Source organism: Oryx dammah, unplaced genomic scaffold, assembly GCF_014754425.2.
Source record: "Oryx dammah isolate SB20612 unplaced genomic scaffold, SCBI_Odam_1.1 HiC_scaffold_11209, whole genome shotgun sequence".
In the NCBI taxonomy this organism is placed as follows: domain Eukaryota; kingdom Metazoa; phylum Chordata; class Mammalia; order Artiodactyla; family Bovidae; genus Oryx; species Oryx dammah.
The window spans coordinates 1,337,226-1,355,932 of record NW_024080602.1 but is presented as its reverse complement, the minus strand read 5'-3'; the positions used below and the strand labels follow the sequence as shown (position 1 = coordinate 1,355,932).

At 52.1% G+C, this 18,707-nt stretch overlaps 1 protein-coding gene across 8 annotated transcripts in view; it reads right to left on the bottom strand.

Annotated features, from left to right (window-relative positions):
- LOC120860883 (transducin-like enhancer protein 3) overlaps positions 1 to 5,830 on the bottom strand; it is a 46,785-nt gene extending 40,955 nt beyond the window's left edge. For 4 of the 8 annotated variants that reach the window (XM_040236591.1, XM_040236593.1, XM_040236592.1 and 1 more), the window contains exons 1-4: positions 5,687 to 5,830; positions 5,017 to 5,117; positions 4,415 to 4,478; positions 3,421 to 3,465 (exon numbers count right to left, since the gene is read on the bottom strand). In XM_040236591.1, coding sequence (XP_040092525.1) covers positions 3,421 to 3,465; positions 4,415 to 4,478; positions 5,017 to 5,117; positions 5,687 to 5,710 — 234 coding nt within the window. In that variant the 5' untranslated portion in view covers positions 5,711 to 5,830. The remainder of the gene's footprint in view (positions 1 to 3,420; positions 3,466 to 4,414; positions 4,479 to 5,016; positions 5,118 to 5,686) is intronic. The other 4 variants (XM_040236587.1, XM_040236589.1, XM_040236588.1 and 1 more) reach the window with 1 other exon arrangement.
- Between the last annotated feature and the right edge of the window lie 12,877 nt (positions 5,831 to 18,707).

Genomic DNA, 18,707 nt, shown 5'->3' with positions numbered 1-18,707 from the left:
AGCAGCTCCTCTGGTAACTTACTGGACTGGATGGATCTGGAAACCTCAGCTCCCCTGCCTGGGCCTTAGTTCCTTCATCTGGACCTTGAAAGGTTTGCAGGAGAAGCCAAAGGGCTCTCCCAGTTAGAACAGAAGGTCAGAGGAAGGGCTGCTTGGTGATGGGAAAGTTGGGGGCATGACACATTCCCCAAATCAATAGGCCTCCAGTGCTCTTCCAAAACCTCAGTGATCACCAGCAAGGGGTGAAAAGGCAGCCTGACCCAGCTTCTCAGAGCATCAGTGCCTCAAACCCTATGCACTGCAATCGCTCTGGAGCGCCTATTTCCACGCTGGCTTTGTGATTTGTGGCTGACACTGGAGAGTGTCAGCCTCTGTGGGAACAAGATGGGAACTGATGAGCTGGCCAGCCATCATCACCTCCCTGGCCTTGCTGAATCACCCTTGACATCCTGCCTAGAAGCAGAGGCTTGGAGGAGGTGGGTGACCTCTTGAAATCTCAGGCCAGGCCCATGATTCTGTAATCTCTGCTTTGCCACAATTAGGGAGGGAAACCGAGAAGGGGAGGAGAAACCATCGACTGTGTTCTCTGGGATTCATTCAACAGCTTGGAAAAAGAACACAGAGGGAGACAGAGACACAACCAGGAAGGGAGCCAGCCACAGTGAGTGTAACCTCTCAGTAAAATAAAGACTGGCTGGACGTACCTCATCAGCTGCCCTCTGTCAATACTCAGGCCCATCTGGCAGAACCTGAGGTTCCGAACTAACAAGCACTGAGCCAGCAAAGAAGGGCTTTTGAAAAAAATATGTGGTGGTGTTGGTAAGAAGGGTGTGCGCGCGCACACGTGTGTATGTGTGCATGTGTGTGTGAGCTGGCTGAGGGCTGCCACACTTCTCAAGGTGCTAGCTCTGGAGATCGTCTATTATATAAAAGTACAGACAGTCCCCACCCCCACCCCTGAGCTTCAAGATGAAGAATCCAGCCTGTTTGTTCCAGGCAGATGTAATCACACGAACAGTCAAGTCTAGAGGGCAGGACACTGCATGAATAATTCAAGCACTCCAGTCACTTGATTGTGTGTGCAGATAAAACACCAGTCAACCGCTAAACAGGTCAGCTGATAAACTTGTTTGCTCAGGCCTAACCACCATCCGCCAAATGCACCCAAGACCCACACTACAATTAGTGGCCGGTTTTCTTCTGCAGAACCCTCGCAAGCCTAGGGAGGTGGCCAGCCCCAGGAGGTCAGGACTGCATGTCTTAGTGCAGGGTTTCTTCACCTCCTTGCCTCTTTGTTCCTACACAGCCACAGGGCGATTTCACCCAACTCAGAGGTTGCCGTAAACCCAGCAAAGGCACTGTGCTCAGAGCACAGACAGTCCTGCTGGGAAGCAAGTGGGAGCTGAGGCTCCAAGGCAAAGGTGAGTGGCAAACAGGGTAAAGTGCTCGGTCTGGAAGCCAGAGGCCCACATTTAAGTCCCACCTCTGCCCTCCTGGCTTCCCTAAAGCCTCAGTTTCCTCGTCTATAAAAAGGGGGCAAAGAAGACATCTATCTCCCTCTGGCAGCTCAGAGGATTAAATGAGATCATGTCGCCAAACCTCAAGCATTCTCCTCCTAAGAACCCAGGGTCTGTGGACGGGCCAGAAGCCCCAGATGCACACAGCTGCTTCTTATGTAAACCCCACCACCAAATGCACTAGGAAGGTGAATAATTCTTCCTGGGTTCAGAGTGGCCCAGGACTCCAGGAGCAGCTTCGCTCCAACAGCCAAGGTGGATTCTTTGTGCCAAAGAGCCATACACTTACAGACACAGGGAACACCACCCATGCAGACCTCAACATGCAACGACATATTACACCTTAATTACGAAGCTCTTAGAAGGACGGCTGCTATAAATTTTAAACCTGGGTGCAATTACCCTCTTTAAACACTCCCAAGATACCAAGCATTGAGGACAAAAAAAAGAGGGGTGGAGAATGGGAGGAGGTAGCATCTTGCATAAAAGCCCAAGGTCCTCGAACACCTGGGACCCCCGTTTCACTTCACACATTCTTAACGGACGGACTAGTCGGATCCAGCCAGTTCCACTTAAAGTTAGGCAGTCTCTAGCCCATACTCCCGAGGGCAAACATCTTTACTTACAAACTGGTGTCTGTTTATGATTCTTGTGGGTCAAGAAGTAAAAGCCTGGTAGCCTTTTCCCATGTCTCCCTAAAAAGCTAATCCCTGACTGCTTCCCAACATTCCTCAACAAACTCAGGCCCCTTTCTGGCTGCCCTTCACCCAACACTGGGGTTCCCTCCAGGAAGGGGAAGGAACCTGGATTCCCAAGGCTCTCTGTGAAACCACTGGAGCGGGCAGGCAGGAATCTACAAGCATTCCAGAGGTCACCTGCCCTTCTCACCTGCCCTGGGTCCTGCCCCCTTAAAGAGCAAAAATTAAACCTTGTAATCCACTGTTCATTTAGAGCAGAAAATCCATTCAAGTCACGGTCACCAAAGGCTAGAATGAGTCAACAGCCTTCTGAGATTTCAAGAACACCAATTGTTAAAAAGAACCACCGGCCCGCGCCATTTCTCCATGCCAAGTCAACGCTAATCGCTGGCCAAGCCAAACTATAGGCGGCCTCTCCTCGGAAGACAAATATACAAACAGGCCTCTCCCACAGCCCAGCCCAGCGCCCAGGACAGAGTTACTGATATGCACTGAGATAAAGGTGTTTGTATTTGCCCGGTTTGAGGTATACTGTTATTAGAAGAGTGACAATACGGGGTAGTTTACATATCCATCACACACCAGCTAAACTGGTTTGACTTCAGGATTTCAAAGCTGAGCTCAACCCCCAGCCATCTCAGAAGTCCTGGCTAGGCTGCCCCTGGGCTTGTTACTTCACATCTCAGCTTCCCCCTGGAAAATGGGAATGACCAAGGCAGCCTTTAGACTAAGATGGAGATGAGAAAGTTGCCTCATATACGGAAGGTACCGAGCTGTAACTCCTCCTGGATTTATATTTTTAAGTGGTAGGTAGCCTGTTCCCTTAAATTTTGACAGCTCAGCCTGGCTTTTAAGACTCTTGAAGTTTAATCTTATCAAGTCAGAACATCACATTTTTGCGCATGCGCACACACACACAAGCACGCACATACACACACACACACCCCCTCCTGCCTTTCCTTTTGTAAATTTTACATTAAAACAGATTAAAGCAGCCACCTCTGGGTTACAGAAGTTTGTAAAGCGGATCCTGAACAGACAATTTTCCTTTTGCTCCTTACCCCTCCACCAAGATCCAAGACCAGGACAAACTGTTCACAAGCTCGGATGCTAAAAGCTCAACATGTCTGAGAACTCAACCAAGCCTCAGACCCTGCCTGTCAAGAGCTGGATCTGTAATTAGATACATATCCTAAAGCACTTACCTGCTTGTGCATCTCAATGTTCAAACCGTAGGACATCTCATAGTACTAAAAGTAAAAAGAACTGCAGTTAACGCACAACACCAAAATCTGTGTTCCAGAATCGGCTTTGGAGAAGGTTTTGGCCAAATGGTACTTTTAGGATACATTTGCTAAAGAAGTTTAAGTCAAACCCCAAAGCCAGCTACAAAGGGGCTGTAGAGATGAAGGACTCAGGAGTGTTGTTCTCATTTCAACAGAATACCCTATGTGCAATAAACAGTGTAAGAAGAGTTGGGCCCTCCCTCCCACCAGCCCTGCCTGTGCCATATATCCTGTTTATACAATGTTCAGGTTCAACAGGGAATCAATCGTGTGTACACTGGGGCAGCTTGCCCTATCAGAGTTCTTTAGCAATGTGCCTAAAGTCTCTTATGTGGATAGCAGTGCAAGGAGTCCCACATAAGGACCTCCAGTGTCCTCCTCACCATCAGAAGATTAAAACTTGCTGGAAGAGACACTGGGAAAAGGGAGGACCCGTCTACACACTGCCCCAGGGTCCATGAGATTCTCAGTGGGGTGATCCCTGAGTGAGCATGGAGGCAAAAGGCTCCTCCGCTCTCAGGAACCCCTGGGAAGAAAAGAGGGAGGGGGAGAGATCTTATGTCCCACTCTGGCTAAATCCCAGGGCTGCAGAGCAGAGAAGTTTCTACACACTCCCAGGAGGTCTCTAAGAACGACTTTTATCCAACCCCGAGACAGGACAACCAGCCCTCGGGGAAACCTTCAGAACACAAATCAAAGGCGCACAAAGGTAGTGTACAAGGAGAGGGGTTGGGTTTCTCTTTCTGCCCCTCCTCTCACCCACCCTCCTCCAAGTGGCCGGGGCTGACGGAGGCTGGTGAAAAAGGGTCGGATGGCACACTCCGACCACACCCGCTGCGGGGGCTGCCCCGCGGAGGCTGGGCAGGGCTCCCCAGGCCCACGCCACCCTGGCCGGGTCCCAGCCGCCGCTCACCATCACATAATGGCGCTGCATCTCCGTCTTCTCGTTCGCCAGCTTGTCGTACTCCACTTTGAGGCTACGAGGGCAGGAGGAGCCGGCTCAGGCCTGGGGCCTGCACAGCCTCCTCTGGGACCCCAACCCTTAGGGCGTCTCAGAGCCACTTGGCCACTTTCCTGACACCCACCCCCGGGGGTACTCCCCTCATCCCGCAGCCTCGGGCGGAGGGGGACGTGGGTCCCCGACACAGGGAGGGGGAGTGTAACAACTTGAAACTTCCCGCGGCCAAGCGAGTGAACTTATCCCGGGCGCGGGGTGGGGTGGAGTGGGGGCCGGGACCCTGACGCTGGCTCGAGACTCCTAGAACCCGGAGCGAGCCGGCTCGCGCCCGGATCCCTCAACTTCCCTCACCCCGGGAACGGCACGGGGAGCCGGGAGGCTGCCGGCAGCAAAGGGTTAAGGCGCCGCGCTCGGAAAGGGGAAACAAAAGGAGGAGGCCCGGGCTGCCCCGCCGCCCCGGGGTCGAGAGCCCGCTCAGTCCCCGAGGGGTGGTGGCAGGAGCCGCGGCGGGGACGCCCCCGCCCTGCCAGCCCCGGGGCGGCCCCCACAGGCCTTACCTGTGATATTGAGCTTGAAGGAACTGGAATTCGTCTTTGATCCTGTCACAAGACTCAGCCACCGTGAATTTAAATCCTGGCTGCCCTGGTTGATGGGGAGCCTGAAGCCGGCCAGGACAAGACAGGGGAGGGGCGGGGGGTCAGACCCGACTCCAAGCTGCCCAAGCCCCTCAGCGGCTTCCCCCGGTCTCCCCCCGCCCCCACCTCAACCAAAGGGGCCTCCCACAAAGCCCAGAACCTTCCCAACAAGTTTCTCCGGTCCCCGACGGGGAGGGGGGCGCCCTAATCTCTCCCTCTCGGCCGCGGGGCTCCTATCCCTTTTACGAAGGGGCTCCTATTCCCAAGTAAGACGGGGACAGAGGAGACACAACGAGTGAGTTGGGAGACTTAGGTGATGGGGCGGGGGATAGCATGAAAACAAACAGTTCCCCAGGAACACTGGGAGCCCCTCACGCCATTAGAGCGGAATTAACCTCCTCTCTCTACGGCGCCCCCCCATCCCCATCCTTTGTGTGAGCGCGCGCGCGCGCGCACACACACACACACACACACACACACACACACACACATACCATAAAGGTAGCAACAAGCAAAATGGAGGTGCCAGATAAACTGCCTCGTTTACCCTGCCATGATAGATGCTTAAATAAACCGAGTTGCAATTACTCACCGGATGTCTGCCTTGCGGATACATGGCAGGGAGGGGTCGTGATTCCGAGAGCGTGGAAGCGCAGAGAGCCCGGGCCGGGGAGGTGCGGGGGAGGGGGGAGCCAAACCCGAGCGGGGGGCGGCCGGGAAACCGAGAGCTCGCCCCCGGCCCCCCCAGCCCGATCTCGCACCGAAATCCCAGAGTCCGGCGCTCGCACCAAGCGGAGACAAAGAGCCGAGGAGCAGGCGGCAAAGTCGTCGGCGGGCGCGGGCTTTGTGCACCTAGGGCTCCGCGAGCTGCGGCCGGCCGCCTTCCCCCCGCTGCGTGGAGCGCGTCAGAGCCGGGGGCTGCGCGGACATCGTCGTCTCCCCGGCGGGTCCAGCGCGGGGTCCCGAGGTCTGGGGGCCCCTCTTGGGGCAAGCGCGAGCGCCCTCCGGTTCACTCAGCGCGTCGCGCCGGGAGGGGGGCGCGCCAGGGCAGCCCCAGCATCCGGGGCGCACGGGTCCGATCCCAGGGGCGGCTCTCGGCAAGAAGAGGAAGGAGGCAGGCACCGAGGTGGCGGCTTGGGGCCGCAGGAGCGGCGGAGGGTGAGGGCGGGAGCCCGGCGCTGGCGCTTCGACGCCCCCCCTCGGAGAGGAAAGCCTGCTGTTCCGTCTGCTACTGCCGCCGCCGCCACTGCAAGCCCTTCCCAGGGCCGAGGAGGAAACTCCGGGTTCAGTGGGTGGGAATCAACCGCCCTGGCATCCTAACTCCAGTAGGCACTAGAAGCCGCCGCAAGGGTGTCCTCGCTGCTCCCAGTTCGAGCGCCGAGTCCCCAGCGAGGAGCGCTTTGTGCCGCCACCGCCGCCTCGGAGCGCGCAGGCAGAAGAGCGCTGGAGGGGAGACGCAGCTCGAGACCCGGGAGCTCTGCGGCTTCCTTCCTTCGCTCGGCCCGGCTCTCCTCTCCGCGCCCCGACACTCCCCCCCCCACCCCCAACACACACCCAACGCGCGCGCGCGCGCACACACACGCACACGCACACACACACACACACACACACACACACACCAAAAAAGTGCCCCGGACCTGCGGATACCACACACAGACAGGCGAGTGGGACGAGCACGAGGTCTGAACTGCCGCGAGAGCAGTTCCAAATAGGGACTGAAAAGTAACAAAATAATGTGGCAGCTTCGCCCGGCGCTGGCCAATGGGAGCTCGGGGCCCCCACGTGGGGCAGCCGGACTCGGCTTGCGACTGGGCGCCGCCGGGCGCGACGTCACAATGCCCTCTTGTGTCTAAAACTATGCATGAAAAGTAGCAATCAGGCCCTACCCGCTGGTGACTTTCGCATGGGAGTGAAAAACAGCGCTCCTCAGATCAGGAATTAACCGAAAGACATATAATAAATAGATATATATTATAGTCCAGGGCTGCTGTGGTTTTTTTCCCCCCTCCTCTCTTTTTTTTTTCCCACGATATACTAGCAAATAATCATTTGGCGGGAGGGGAAAAGAGGAAAGACAGAATAACAACAAAAGAAAAAGAGACAAGCTGTACTGTCCTCAAAACCTGTGGCTGGTAGCAACGTATCAGTTTATTCTGCAGTGGCGGCGAACGATTCCTCCCTCTAATCTCATTAGGTCTGCAAAGCAGCCCAATTAGATACTATAAAACAAACAGAATCACTTTGTCACTTTAATGTTTTCACTTCACAAGATTTAGGACCGATAAAATGGTGGCTCCCAAAGTTGCCTCCCACCTTAATTTTGCTGGGAACTGAGAGTGTCCCTTTCTTTGCCCCTTCTCCTGCTCACCCACCCCCCCCCCCCCCCCCCCCCCCACGGCCCCCAGCTTTTCTTCTTTGTTCATTTGTCCTTTACGGAAAGCCAAATAAACAGCGTCTTTGATGTGCGGCGGCTGCCCGCGAGGACAAGTCGGAGGAACTCTTGTGGCTGGCTGCGCAGATAGAAGGGCCCGTCTGCCCGCGGACACCCTGCAGTCCGCGCTGTCCCCACTCGGGGACTCTCTTCCGGTGGAGACCGCTACGCCTTCGCCGCAGCTGCCCAGTGAGCGCCAGGGCCAGGGAAGCGGAGTCGGGAATGCGGTGGCGGCCTTACCCCACCAGCCCGGGAGCTTCGAGTTCCGACCCGGTTTTCTCAGCCTAACCCCGGGCAGTGTCACAGCGTCGGCGGAAGCCTGTAGAGGGGCGCGCGTGCGAGCCTGTGGGCCTCTCGGCCGCCAGCCTCGACGCCCCGGGAGGCGCAGACGCTCACCCGCCCCCGTTCGCTCCTCTCCCACCCCCACCTCCGCGCCTCCGGGACACCCCGCGCGGTCGCACAGGCCACTCGACTCCGGGGGCCAGTTTGCCCGCAAACCCATAGCCTGCGTCTACTGCGTTCGGGGTTACGTCAGGGCAGACGGGCCGGGGGGACGCGGCCCTTGAGCGTCGAGGGGCTGGAGGGCCGCGCCCTGGGCCGCAGGGGCACCGCTGGGCGGGGAGCCCAGGTGGGCCCCCCTCCCCAACATCTCCGCGAACCCGCACGCACCCGGGGGCCGACGGCGGGCCCGGGATCTATATTTTCCCCTCATTAGGAGCTGGAGTTCGCTTTTGCATTTTAATGAGCTGAGAGCGAGCGGGCGCTCGGAGGCCGGTGCGCTGGGAGTTACACGTGAGCGCCCGCCTCGGAGTTGAGCCTCCCCGCGTCCCCTCCGGCCGCCAGTCCCGAACCGCGCTCCTCTCTTCATTTATTTATTTTCCTAAATAAAAACATAAATCGTGTGCGCCACGCACTGAGGAGGGGGGGTGGGGAGAAGCCCGGCTCGACAGATGCGAGCATCTGGCCGCAGCATTCATTAGACACAAAATGGCTCCTCTTTGGAGCTTCCTTCCCCCCTCCCCCTTCTCTGCCCTCCCCCTTACGTCACGGGTGGGCGCACCCGCTTCCCACCCGCCCCGCCCCTTTCTCGCCCCTGCCCCACGTGGGGGCCGAAGACCCCGCCCCCTAGCGAGGCTCAGAAGGCCAATCAGAGACGGTTGATGAGAGTCTCAGTTACTGATTGGTTAAATTGCCGAGCCCTGTCAGTCGGCGACCAAGGCTGTCAGTCAAAACCACGCGGGGTGGGGGAGCGCTGACAAATGCCGAGGCTTCTGAGCCTCCCGCTTGCAAATAGTGCTTGGAATGGCTGCTTAATTAGCTTTGAATGGCTTTTCCTTCCAGCTCAAACAATCTGTCACTACCATGTGGTATAAAGGAGCCATGCATAAAAAAGTAAGCAGAGGCTAAATATCAATTTGATTTTGTGTATCAAAGGAATATTTTATTTTTCTCCCTAGTAATGAAACGTATCAATTTAAATAATAAAAGGTAAAAACACACACACAAACCAAAAAAGAAAAAAAGAAGGGGGCGGGGGAAGAAAGAAAGAAGGGAAAAAACCAAACTCCACGGTTCTCCGACTCCTGTGCAAGCCTTAAACAGGTAATTTCTACGGCCCACGTTCAGGAGGAAGCCTAAAGAGTAACCCCTTCCCCACCTCTTTCAAACTTGCATCGTGTGTTCTCTTGTCGTCCAGAGGTCTAGGAGGAGTGATGGGGGAGGGGTGGCCCGTAAAAGGAGAGTTGGGGGCGAGGAAGGGGGCAAACTTTAAAGGGAGCTCTTTGAAGCTGCTAATCAAAGTGGAGGGGGGGTTTAAAACCCCATAAACTTGGGATCCCGCAGCAGGCCTCGATTTGGGAGCTGAGAGGGAGTGAGGGGTGAGGGGAGAGAGTGGGTGTGCGTCTCACTCGGATTTATTAAACACAATGCCTTCAAGATGCCCGGGATGCGGCGCCTGGTCCGGCCTTCCCTCTCTCCGTTCTCACTTAAGACTGGCTCCATTGGCCTCTGCCCGCAGTTGGCCGACAAACCTGGCCCCCAGGTCGGGTCCACTCGGATCAAGGCCAGAAGAGCGGTCTGGGGTTTGGTGTCGCTCCTACCGGGACGACCACTCTCCTGATCGTTGAGTCAGTGCCCTCCTGCCTGGTAGACTCACGTTGAGTTCACCTGTGAGCCTCAGCGCCAGCCCTGGAACCTTGGAGCCCTCGTGTGATGGACCTGGTTTTGCAAAGAGTCGCCTTATCGGCAGGATTCCACTGGAGGACCCCACCACCTAGTCTGAAATAATAGCGGCGCCAAAGCCCTTTCCATGTACAAGGCAGGACACTGCTACCCAGGCACTCCCGAAGGAAGCAGCCTGACTGGTAGCCTTGTTTTATAGAGTAAAAGAGAAGACCTAGAAAGTCCAGTAATTTGCCCCAAGCTGGGCATAGGTGTCAGGATTCGAGTCCAGGGTAACCAGTTCAACAGCCAACTTCAGCGTCCTCTTTGATAGCAGGAGCTGGACCCCTGCGAATATGTGCTAAAGGAAAGGCATTCACTCATTCATCTTCATTCATTCATTCATACTGAAGGTCTGGCGATGAGGTCACAGGCCCAGGTCCCCAGCGCTGGGCTTCCACTGGCTCCTCACAGAGCATCTTTCCCAGGTCTGCTGGGTTTCTGGCCTCCAGCATGTGGAGAAGCAGAGAGGTAAAAGCAACTAGCCCAGCTCTCCTTTCAGCTGGCCACCGCTTTACCCCCCACCTTGCCACACCACAAATTAGAAAAAACAGGGAGAAAAATAATTTTTTATGCTCGAGGTAGAAAAGAAAAAACATGTATAGAACACCCCGCCCAAAGTGCTTGACAATTATTTTTCAAGAAGGAGGGGAGTGGAGAGAGAGAGTTCAAACGTCTCTGTCTCCAGTTCTAATTGGAAACGTTTCAACTGTTTATGTTACAAGAAGTGTCAGGGTCATTTGCTACTGGAGAGCTGACTTTTCATTGGCTGCTTAATTGAGTACCTCAGAGTCCACCCCACGTGGGAGAGGAATTCCTGGCACACACACACACATACACACACACTCACACACACACACATATACAAAAGTCATCCGGTGAGACAGAAAGCCCGGCCTGGATTTGCAGAGCGAAGGTTCCCCAGCCCTTCATTGGGGGGTGAGAGGTGGTTGGTGGGCAGTTGTTCACCAGCTCCAAGAGCTACTTTTCTGGCTTTTAAAAATTAACTGTCAAACACTTTAGATAGAGTGTTAATAAATGGTTTCTCCTTTTCCCAGGAATCAAAGGGCTTGACTCAGGTCAGCCACAGGGCTATGGCCTCCAATTTGAGGAAGAACTCAGTACCTTGCAGCTTAGATGGTAAAGAATCTGCCTGCAATGCAGGAGACTAGGGATCCATCCCTGAGTCAGGAAGATCCCCTGGAGAAGGAAATGGGAACCCACTCCAATAGTCTTGCTGGGAAACCATATAGACAGAGGAGCCTGGCGGGACACAGTCCATGGGGTCGCAAAGAGTCAGACACCACTGAGCGACTGCACTTTCACTTTCAGCACCTTGGATGAGTTTCAGATCACCGTGTCCTCCCTTCCCCCACAGCCTCCACTGGCTTTGATTTTCTCAAGGCCTGACATTGGGACTGCACAAAGGGAAGAGAAATCTTTCTCTGTCCTCTCCCATTTGGTTGATTCTGTAAGCCTCCTCTGATGGTTGGCCCTTGACTCCATTGCTAGGGCAGTTCTGTCCCCTCACCAGCACCACCCCTATCCACCAGTCATCCCCAGCCTTCCTCCACAAGTGAGCACCTCACCACAAAGTAAAAGGAAAGGGAATTTTTATTTATCTAACAAACTCTTACATAGTGCTTAGCTCTGTCCCAGACACTGTTCTAAGCACTTGACAAATATTAACACACTTACTCCTCTCACAGTGAATGAAGTGGGTACTGTCAGTATCACCCCTGTTTTACAGGGGGTTGGGGGTGCGGGGCAATTGACATGCCATGTACAATGACTTGCCCAAAGTCACTTCAGTGGCTGATGAACTTGAACCCAGGCAGTCTGGCTCCAGAGTCTTCACCCCAACACTCCACTGTCTCCACAAGCTTGACTTTCCTGGGAATGCAGATCAGGGCCACAGGACAGACCACAGGAAACAGGAGGGCCCCTAGGAAGTCCCAGACAGGGCCCCTATAGAGCTCATTCTGCAACCACCTTATTTCAGGGATGGGAACTGAGCTCTAGGAGGGCGGGGAACTTCCCAGGGTCTCCTTATCCCCTCTTCCAATTCTCTCGCTGGTCCCAGGTATGTGACCTGGAGGGATGTATTTAATCTCGCTAAGCCTCCGTTTCCTCATCTGTAAAGTGGAGATAACAGTCCTGTCCACCTCAGAGAGTTGTTCCGAGGATGGATGGAGATAATACATGCAATGTACTTAGTGCAGAGCCTGGCTCATTAAGTGATCAATAATAGCCATGTTGGCCATGATGATGATGCAGAACCATCCTTACACATTGTTCAACTCCTTTCACATTTCCTGAGTGCCTGCAGAGATGAGGAAGGTCTAATGTCCCAACCCTTGAGAGGAATAATTCAGGCAGTAGCCAAGCCCAGGTGGGAACACTGAGCTCACTGAAGCTCACCCGCCCCCCCACCCCACCCTGACCCCATGCCTCATCCCCCACCGAGGTCATAAGGCCTTCCCCTCCCTCTCTGGAATTCCCATTCTTTATCATGGTCCTATGATGTCCTTGGATATCCCTACTGCCCAAGGACCCTTGAGATATGTGTAGGAGGGGGAGGGCCAAAGGCAATTCAAAGCTAAGGTTTGGAGGGTTGGTGGGTGGGGAATTCTGGAGGCAGAGAAATTTGATAAACAGCAGTGGAGTCCATAGCATTTCTGAGAAGACAAGCCACAACAATGAAGTATATGAGGATAAAGTAGTCTGGCTCTGAGGGAGAACAGAAGTTGTGAAAGGGGCTCCTGGGAGGGCTGCCTGGGAGGGTAGAGCTTGAGCTTAGCCCAGAATGATGGACAGAAGTTCCAGTGGGTAAAGGGGACCAGGATGAGCAAATGCTGCTAGCAGGGACCCGTCCCCCTTAGCCTGCGCCTGGGTGCTTTCTGCTTCCTTGAATCCTTTCTGTGTTTTGCCACCTGAAAAAGTCCTTTGGCTCCCTTCCCTAAAACCCCGGCCATCACCCCCTCTTATATTTCAGGCTCCAGTGAAATGTCTCTAAAGTCTCCTAAGGTCAGAAGAGAGGAATCCACTCAGTACTGCATGGCAGCCCCAGCCTGAATCAAGAGGCCTGAGGAGCTGCCAGAACCTGGGGAAGACCTGGAAACTCTCAGGGTCTCAGTTTCCAGATCAGTAGAATGGGAATAGTGACGTGAAGGGAAGCCACTCAGTCGTGTCCGACTCTTTGCAACCCCAGGGACTGTAGCCTATCAGGCTCCTCCGTCCATGGGATTTTCCAGGCAAGAGTGCTGGAGTGGATTGCCATTTCCTTCTCCAGGGGATCTTCCCTACCCAGGAATCGAACCCGGGTCTCCCGCATTGTAGACAGACGCTTTACCATCTGAGCCACCAGGGAGTGACCCTTAATTGCTTACCTGGCAGGGGTTTACAGAAAGTCTACTCTAAGACCTTTTTGGAGGTACCAAAGTCTAAGGGAAACCTTTGGAACATACACAAGCACAGACAGCCTCTAATTCCAGGCTGTATGTAGGCCCTAAGAGCTAAATACAGTCTATGCAGGGGAGCAGTATTGGGTAGAAGGGATGGGTAGAGGTAAAATCAGGGAAGCTGCCTGTAGAGGGTGGTGCTTAGTGTGGCTAAGTGCAGAGGAAGGGGAAGAGTTCCAGACAGGGACAAAGATGGTCAGCCAAGACATTCTAGAGAACGCTGGGGATGGTTTGCTTTGCTTGATGGTGCAACTGGCAGAGGAGGCCACCACATCTCTCCAGAAATCTAAGGAAGCCAGGCAATAATTTCATGAGCCCCTCGTGTCCACCTGGGACTCTGTACAGAGGAGACATGGAATGTGTTTGTTTACCTCTCTTTAGGAGAAGTGTAAGACTGGAAACATTCTCCCAGCATTCCATCCAAAGCCGAGTTCCCTCGCATCCTGCTGTTCCCAAGCCGCACTTCGCTGACCTCCATTGACTAAGGGGGCAGGGTTTCTGTGCCTCATGCCGGAACTGGGTAAATATTTATCGAAGTGATTGGGCATCCTAATTAAGAGATTTGTGCCATTTCTTTCTTTCCTTTTTAAGGATTCAAAGTGGAGGCTTAGGAGATTAAGAAATATTTTGCTGGTATTAATGCATCCAACTTCACAAGGGTGAGGCTCATGCCGCAAGAGTTATACGGGCCAGCAGAGCCAGCAGTGGGGAGTGCTCTGGGTCAGGCGGAATGATTGAGGGAGGGGGACTGTCGCCACCTGGTCTGTGATGGTGGGTGCAGATGTGAGGAGGAGAGAGGAGAGGGTCTGTATTTGCCTGAGAGCTTTGATGTTCCCTTCCAAATCTGGTCTCAACTTTCTATCCTTTTAGTAAATGAATTGATAAAAGTGTGCTTGTCACATACAGGCCGTAGCAGTGAAGAGTTTGTTTATACAGTGTATTCATGTATATCAGTGGTCCTCAACCAGGAGGGATTTTGCTCCTAAGAGGATGTTGGCAATATCTGGGGACACTTTTGGTTGTCAAAATTGAGGGTAGTCATGCTACTGACATCTCCTGAGTACAGGCCAAGGATGACTCTAAACATCCTGCAGGGTACCGAACAGCCCCCACAGCAAAGAATGACTGAGTCATGGATGCCCATCACACTGAGGTCAAGGAGCCCTGCAAACCTGTCTCGTCTAACTTTAACAAGCAAGGGAGCGCTCTCTGCTCCTCTGGCAGATGAGCAAACTGAGATACACAAAGGTATCACGTGTGTAGGACATGAAGAAGCAGTTGTTAAACTCAGACCCTCTACCTTCAAATACTGGATCAAGGTCTTTAGACCCCCTTTCTACTCTTTTCTCTAGTCTTAGTGCTGTCTCTACCAGAAAGTAATTAGAACCAACTGGCTCTGGCATCCTCCCTTGTGTAGAGTTTAAGCCAATTTAAAGGTTGCTTGCCCTACAAATCAGTAATCATGTAGTAGTTCTAATAAAGTCTCTCTATGAAGGGCTAGCTCTCAACAAGGTCCTGGGATTTCCTGGTAGCTCCTCCAAGTGGGACATTAAGCCTAGTCCCTCTGGCCAACTGTGTTACACTGGGAAGTAGTCAGGAAAGTAGATGTTGGCTCAGCTCTGAAAGAAATCCAAGTGAAAGGCTAAATAGGATGAGATTGTGTGGAGTTCAGTGAGGGAGGGTTGGGCCAGTAATGATGTATGTATGTATTCTTTGGCTTCTTTGGAGGTTCCCTTCCCGGAATGAAGGTCCTGCAGGAGGGAGCCTGGAGCAACTTAAGAAGAGTGGGCTGGGGCAGAACTAAGGGTATAGAGGAAAGAGAGCCGGAGACTCTGAAGGTCCAGACTTCTGGCAGACCCAGAATTCTGGAAACATGGAGATGGGGGCAGGAGAAAAGGGAGGGGGCCTCCTGAGGTAAGAAAGAAGGAAATAAGGCAGATAGACCATTTCAGATTTTGAGGTTGAAGTAGAACTGTAAAAAAACTCATTTTGAAAGTCTGGAGGACCAACATTGTTTGACTCCTGATCCCCTACAAAACATCTGTAGGAAGAGGCACGGTACAAATAAAACCAAAGCTGCGCTTTCAGCTTACAGTACTGTCATATATATGGACTTGTAGGCAAGACACAACTTGTAGACCAGGGAAATAGCCCCATGTGACATATGAGAAAATTGAGGATCAAAGAGAGAAAGTGGCTTGCCCACTACCATACAAGTTGATAAATGTGAGTTTGCTCAGAATTAGACCTTCTGGCATTAGAATAAACCAGTCAGGGTTTTTAAGTGTCCTCTAGGGTGCTACTGGGATATGTGCAAGTCCCAGGGTGGGAAGAAGATGGGGAAGTGGAGAGGGTGGCGACAGGGATCCCCTTCCCCACTTCCATTGGAAGAGCTCCAATTTTTATCTGTTTAATACATTAGGTTCTACAAAATACTTTGAGGAAATAAAGAAGAAGTCTAAAAAAAGAAGTTTTAGAATCACTAAACTACATGATATCTTTCCAGACATTCTCAGCTGTGACTACAGAATTTTTTCCAGCTTAGTGGGAAGGGCTCTGGAAGCCTGGGAGGGGCATTGCCAATGCCTCATAGCAGAAGGCACCTAGGGAGCCCTTAGTGCTAATTTGGCCTCCCAGTTGCGCTTGTAAAATGGCCCAAGAGGACATGGAGACTCTGGGAGGCTAAGGGCCACACTCACACCCTCAGAGCAGATTGCATGGCTCAAATTCTGAGGCTGAAATTCTGGGCCACCTCCTTCCCCACCACCCACATGTGCCCTTTTACAAAGAATGGAAGGGAAACCCAGAGAGACCCGTGATCTGCTTAAGTCACTCAGCTCAGTCATGGAAGACCTGGGGTTGCACACCAGCCCTGTCCAGCTGCAGAGTTAGTGTCCATGAACACTGAACTCCTCCACCCAGGGCCACTCTGCTTCAGCAACCCACCATTCTTTGGTACTCGGAAAGTCACAGTGAACTTTCAGTGTGCCAATGCTCCACTGTTGGCCAAGCTGGAGCCTGGAACTAACATAGCATATACTGTATTACCTTGGACCCCCCACCCCCACCCCGCCCCACCCAGTGCTCATCATCATTCCAACTTCCTTACTGGCCACCTTTCTATACTGCAGAGACGGACAGCTAAACATCACACTTCTAGACTCCTTCACTGCAAGGGCCGTGAACAAAAATACAGTTCCACAGTTAGATGCTCTTGAGCAAGACTAGAAAGCAGCAGTAAGGCAGAGTCCATCGCTGGCTACCCCAGTCATCTCTGACTGGGGATGTGTTTGTGGAGATGGTGGTGTTTTCTGCACTCATGTTCCAGTGTCTAATCACTAGCTTCATAAATGTCAAGAGTAAGTTGGTGGGGTGGGGGTGGGGGTACAGATTTCGGAGCTCTGACTCTTGGTAACAGCAGGTATTCACCAAATCACAGATACTAGAGGTGGATGTCTATTTCCCCATCCTCCTGACTGTGCCAAGCAGCTCTCCCCACAAGACTCCTAGAGGAAAGCATGGGGGGAAAACCTTCATAACATTGGATTTAACAATGATTTATTGGATATGACACCAAAAGAACAGGCGATAAAACAAAAATAGACAAATGGAACTATATAAAACTTAAAACTTCTGTGTGTCAAAGGAAACAACCAACATAGTGAAAAGGCAGCCTATGGAGTGACAGAAAATATCTGCAAATCATTTATCTGATGAGAGGATAATATCAAGATTTTCCAGGAACTTGCACAACTAAACAACAACAAAATAAATAACTGGATTTAAAAATGGGCATAGAACTTAATAGGCATTTCTCCAAAGGAGATCTGCAGAAGGCCAACAAGCACAGGAAAAGATATTCAACATCATTAGTCATTAGAGAAATGCAAACCAAAACCACGACGGTATATCACCTCAACCTCATTATATTATGGATGACCATTATATTAAAAAAAAACAACCAAATGTTAGTGATGATATGGTAAAAGTTGAACACTTGTACACTATTGGGAGTGTTAAGTGGTATAGCCACTATTGGAAATAATGTGGAGGCTCTTCAAAAAATTAAAAATAGAATTGCCATAGGATCCAGCAATTCCACTTCTGGGTATATATCTAAAAACCATTGAAAGCAGGATCTTGAAAAGATATTTGCACACCTATGTTTATTGCAGCATTATTCCCAATAGCCAAGAGGTGGAAGCAACCCGACTGTCTACGGATGAATGGATAAACAGAATGTGATATATATGCACAATGGAATATTACTCACTTATAAGAAAGAAGGAAATCCTGTCACATGCTACAATAAGGATAAAACTTGACATTAATGCTAAGCAGAGTAAGCCAGTCACATAAAGACAAATATTGTATGATCCCACTAAACCGATGTATGTAAACTAGTCAATTTCGTAGAAACTGAAAGTAGATGGTGGTTGCCAGGAGGTGGGGGGAGGGGAAGCGGGTACTGAGTTTCAGTTTTGCAAGACGAAAGAAATTCTAGAGATCTGTTGCACAACCATGTGCATTTAGTTAACACTATCAAACTGCACACTTAAAAATGATTAAGATGGTAAATCTTATGTGGTTTTTATGACAGCGGAAAGAGATAGCCACCTGGCAGACAAGCTCTGTGGAGCTGTAGGTGTGCTTCCCAGAGGTCCAGTCCCAGCCCTCTGCTCTAGCCCTTCAGTGGTGTCTCAGATACTAGCTCCTTCCACTGGATGCTGTCTGTCGCATAGCTAGAGTGGCTTCTATTCCCTACACCTGACTTCTGGCGGGTACCCTACTGCTTCTTTCGGCCAGCCTCCTGACTGTGCCAATCACAGCCTGACTTGGACTTTGGGGCTATTTCATCTTTTCTTGCTGTTTACCTGTTCACAAGAATAATGATATTGAAAATAACAATGACTCAGGGCCAACAAGCCTGAACAGAAACAGATGAATCTGTGCAGCCTATCAGAGGGTACATTCTCCTATTCAGAGCCCAAGTGCTATTGGTAGACAAGTGTGGGTTGGAATTCTGACTCTTCTGCTGCTTCTTTTCTTTTTTGCTGTGGAACCTTGGGCAAGACACTTGTTTTGCTAAGCCTCAGTTTCCTTATCTGTAGAATGGGAATAGTAATGGTGCCTTCCTGACAGGGGACTGTGAGAATTAAGTGGGATAACGTTGGCTGGCAGCAAGCTTTCGATGACTGTTAGTGATTCTGAATGAATGAGGGCATGTCAACTGCCTTGTCTCAATATTTTCAGACCCCTTAGCCTCTTTATCTAAATCTAAACTTAGATGCTTTTCTACTAGAGCTAGATTCTCTGCTCCCAGAACTTAAGTATATTTCACATTAGTGGGAGACCCAGAAAGAGGGGAAGCTGGGGGCTCAGAAGCCCAGATGCTAGAGGGCAGTCTTAATCAGAGGGGCCCTGGAGTCCTTGCAAAGGGAAAATGCAATGGTGGTGGGTTTTCGGTGGGTAATGGACGTGTGCGAGTGGGTGGGTGAGAT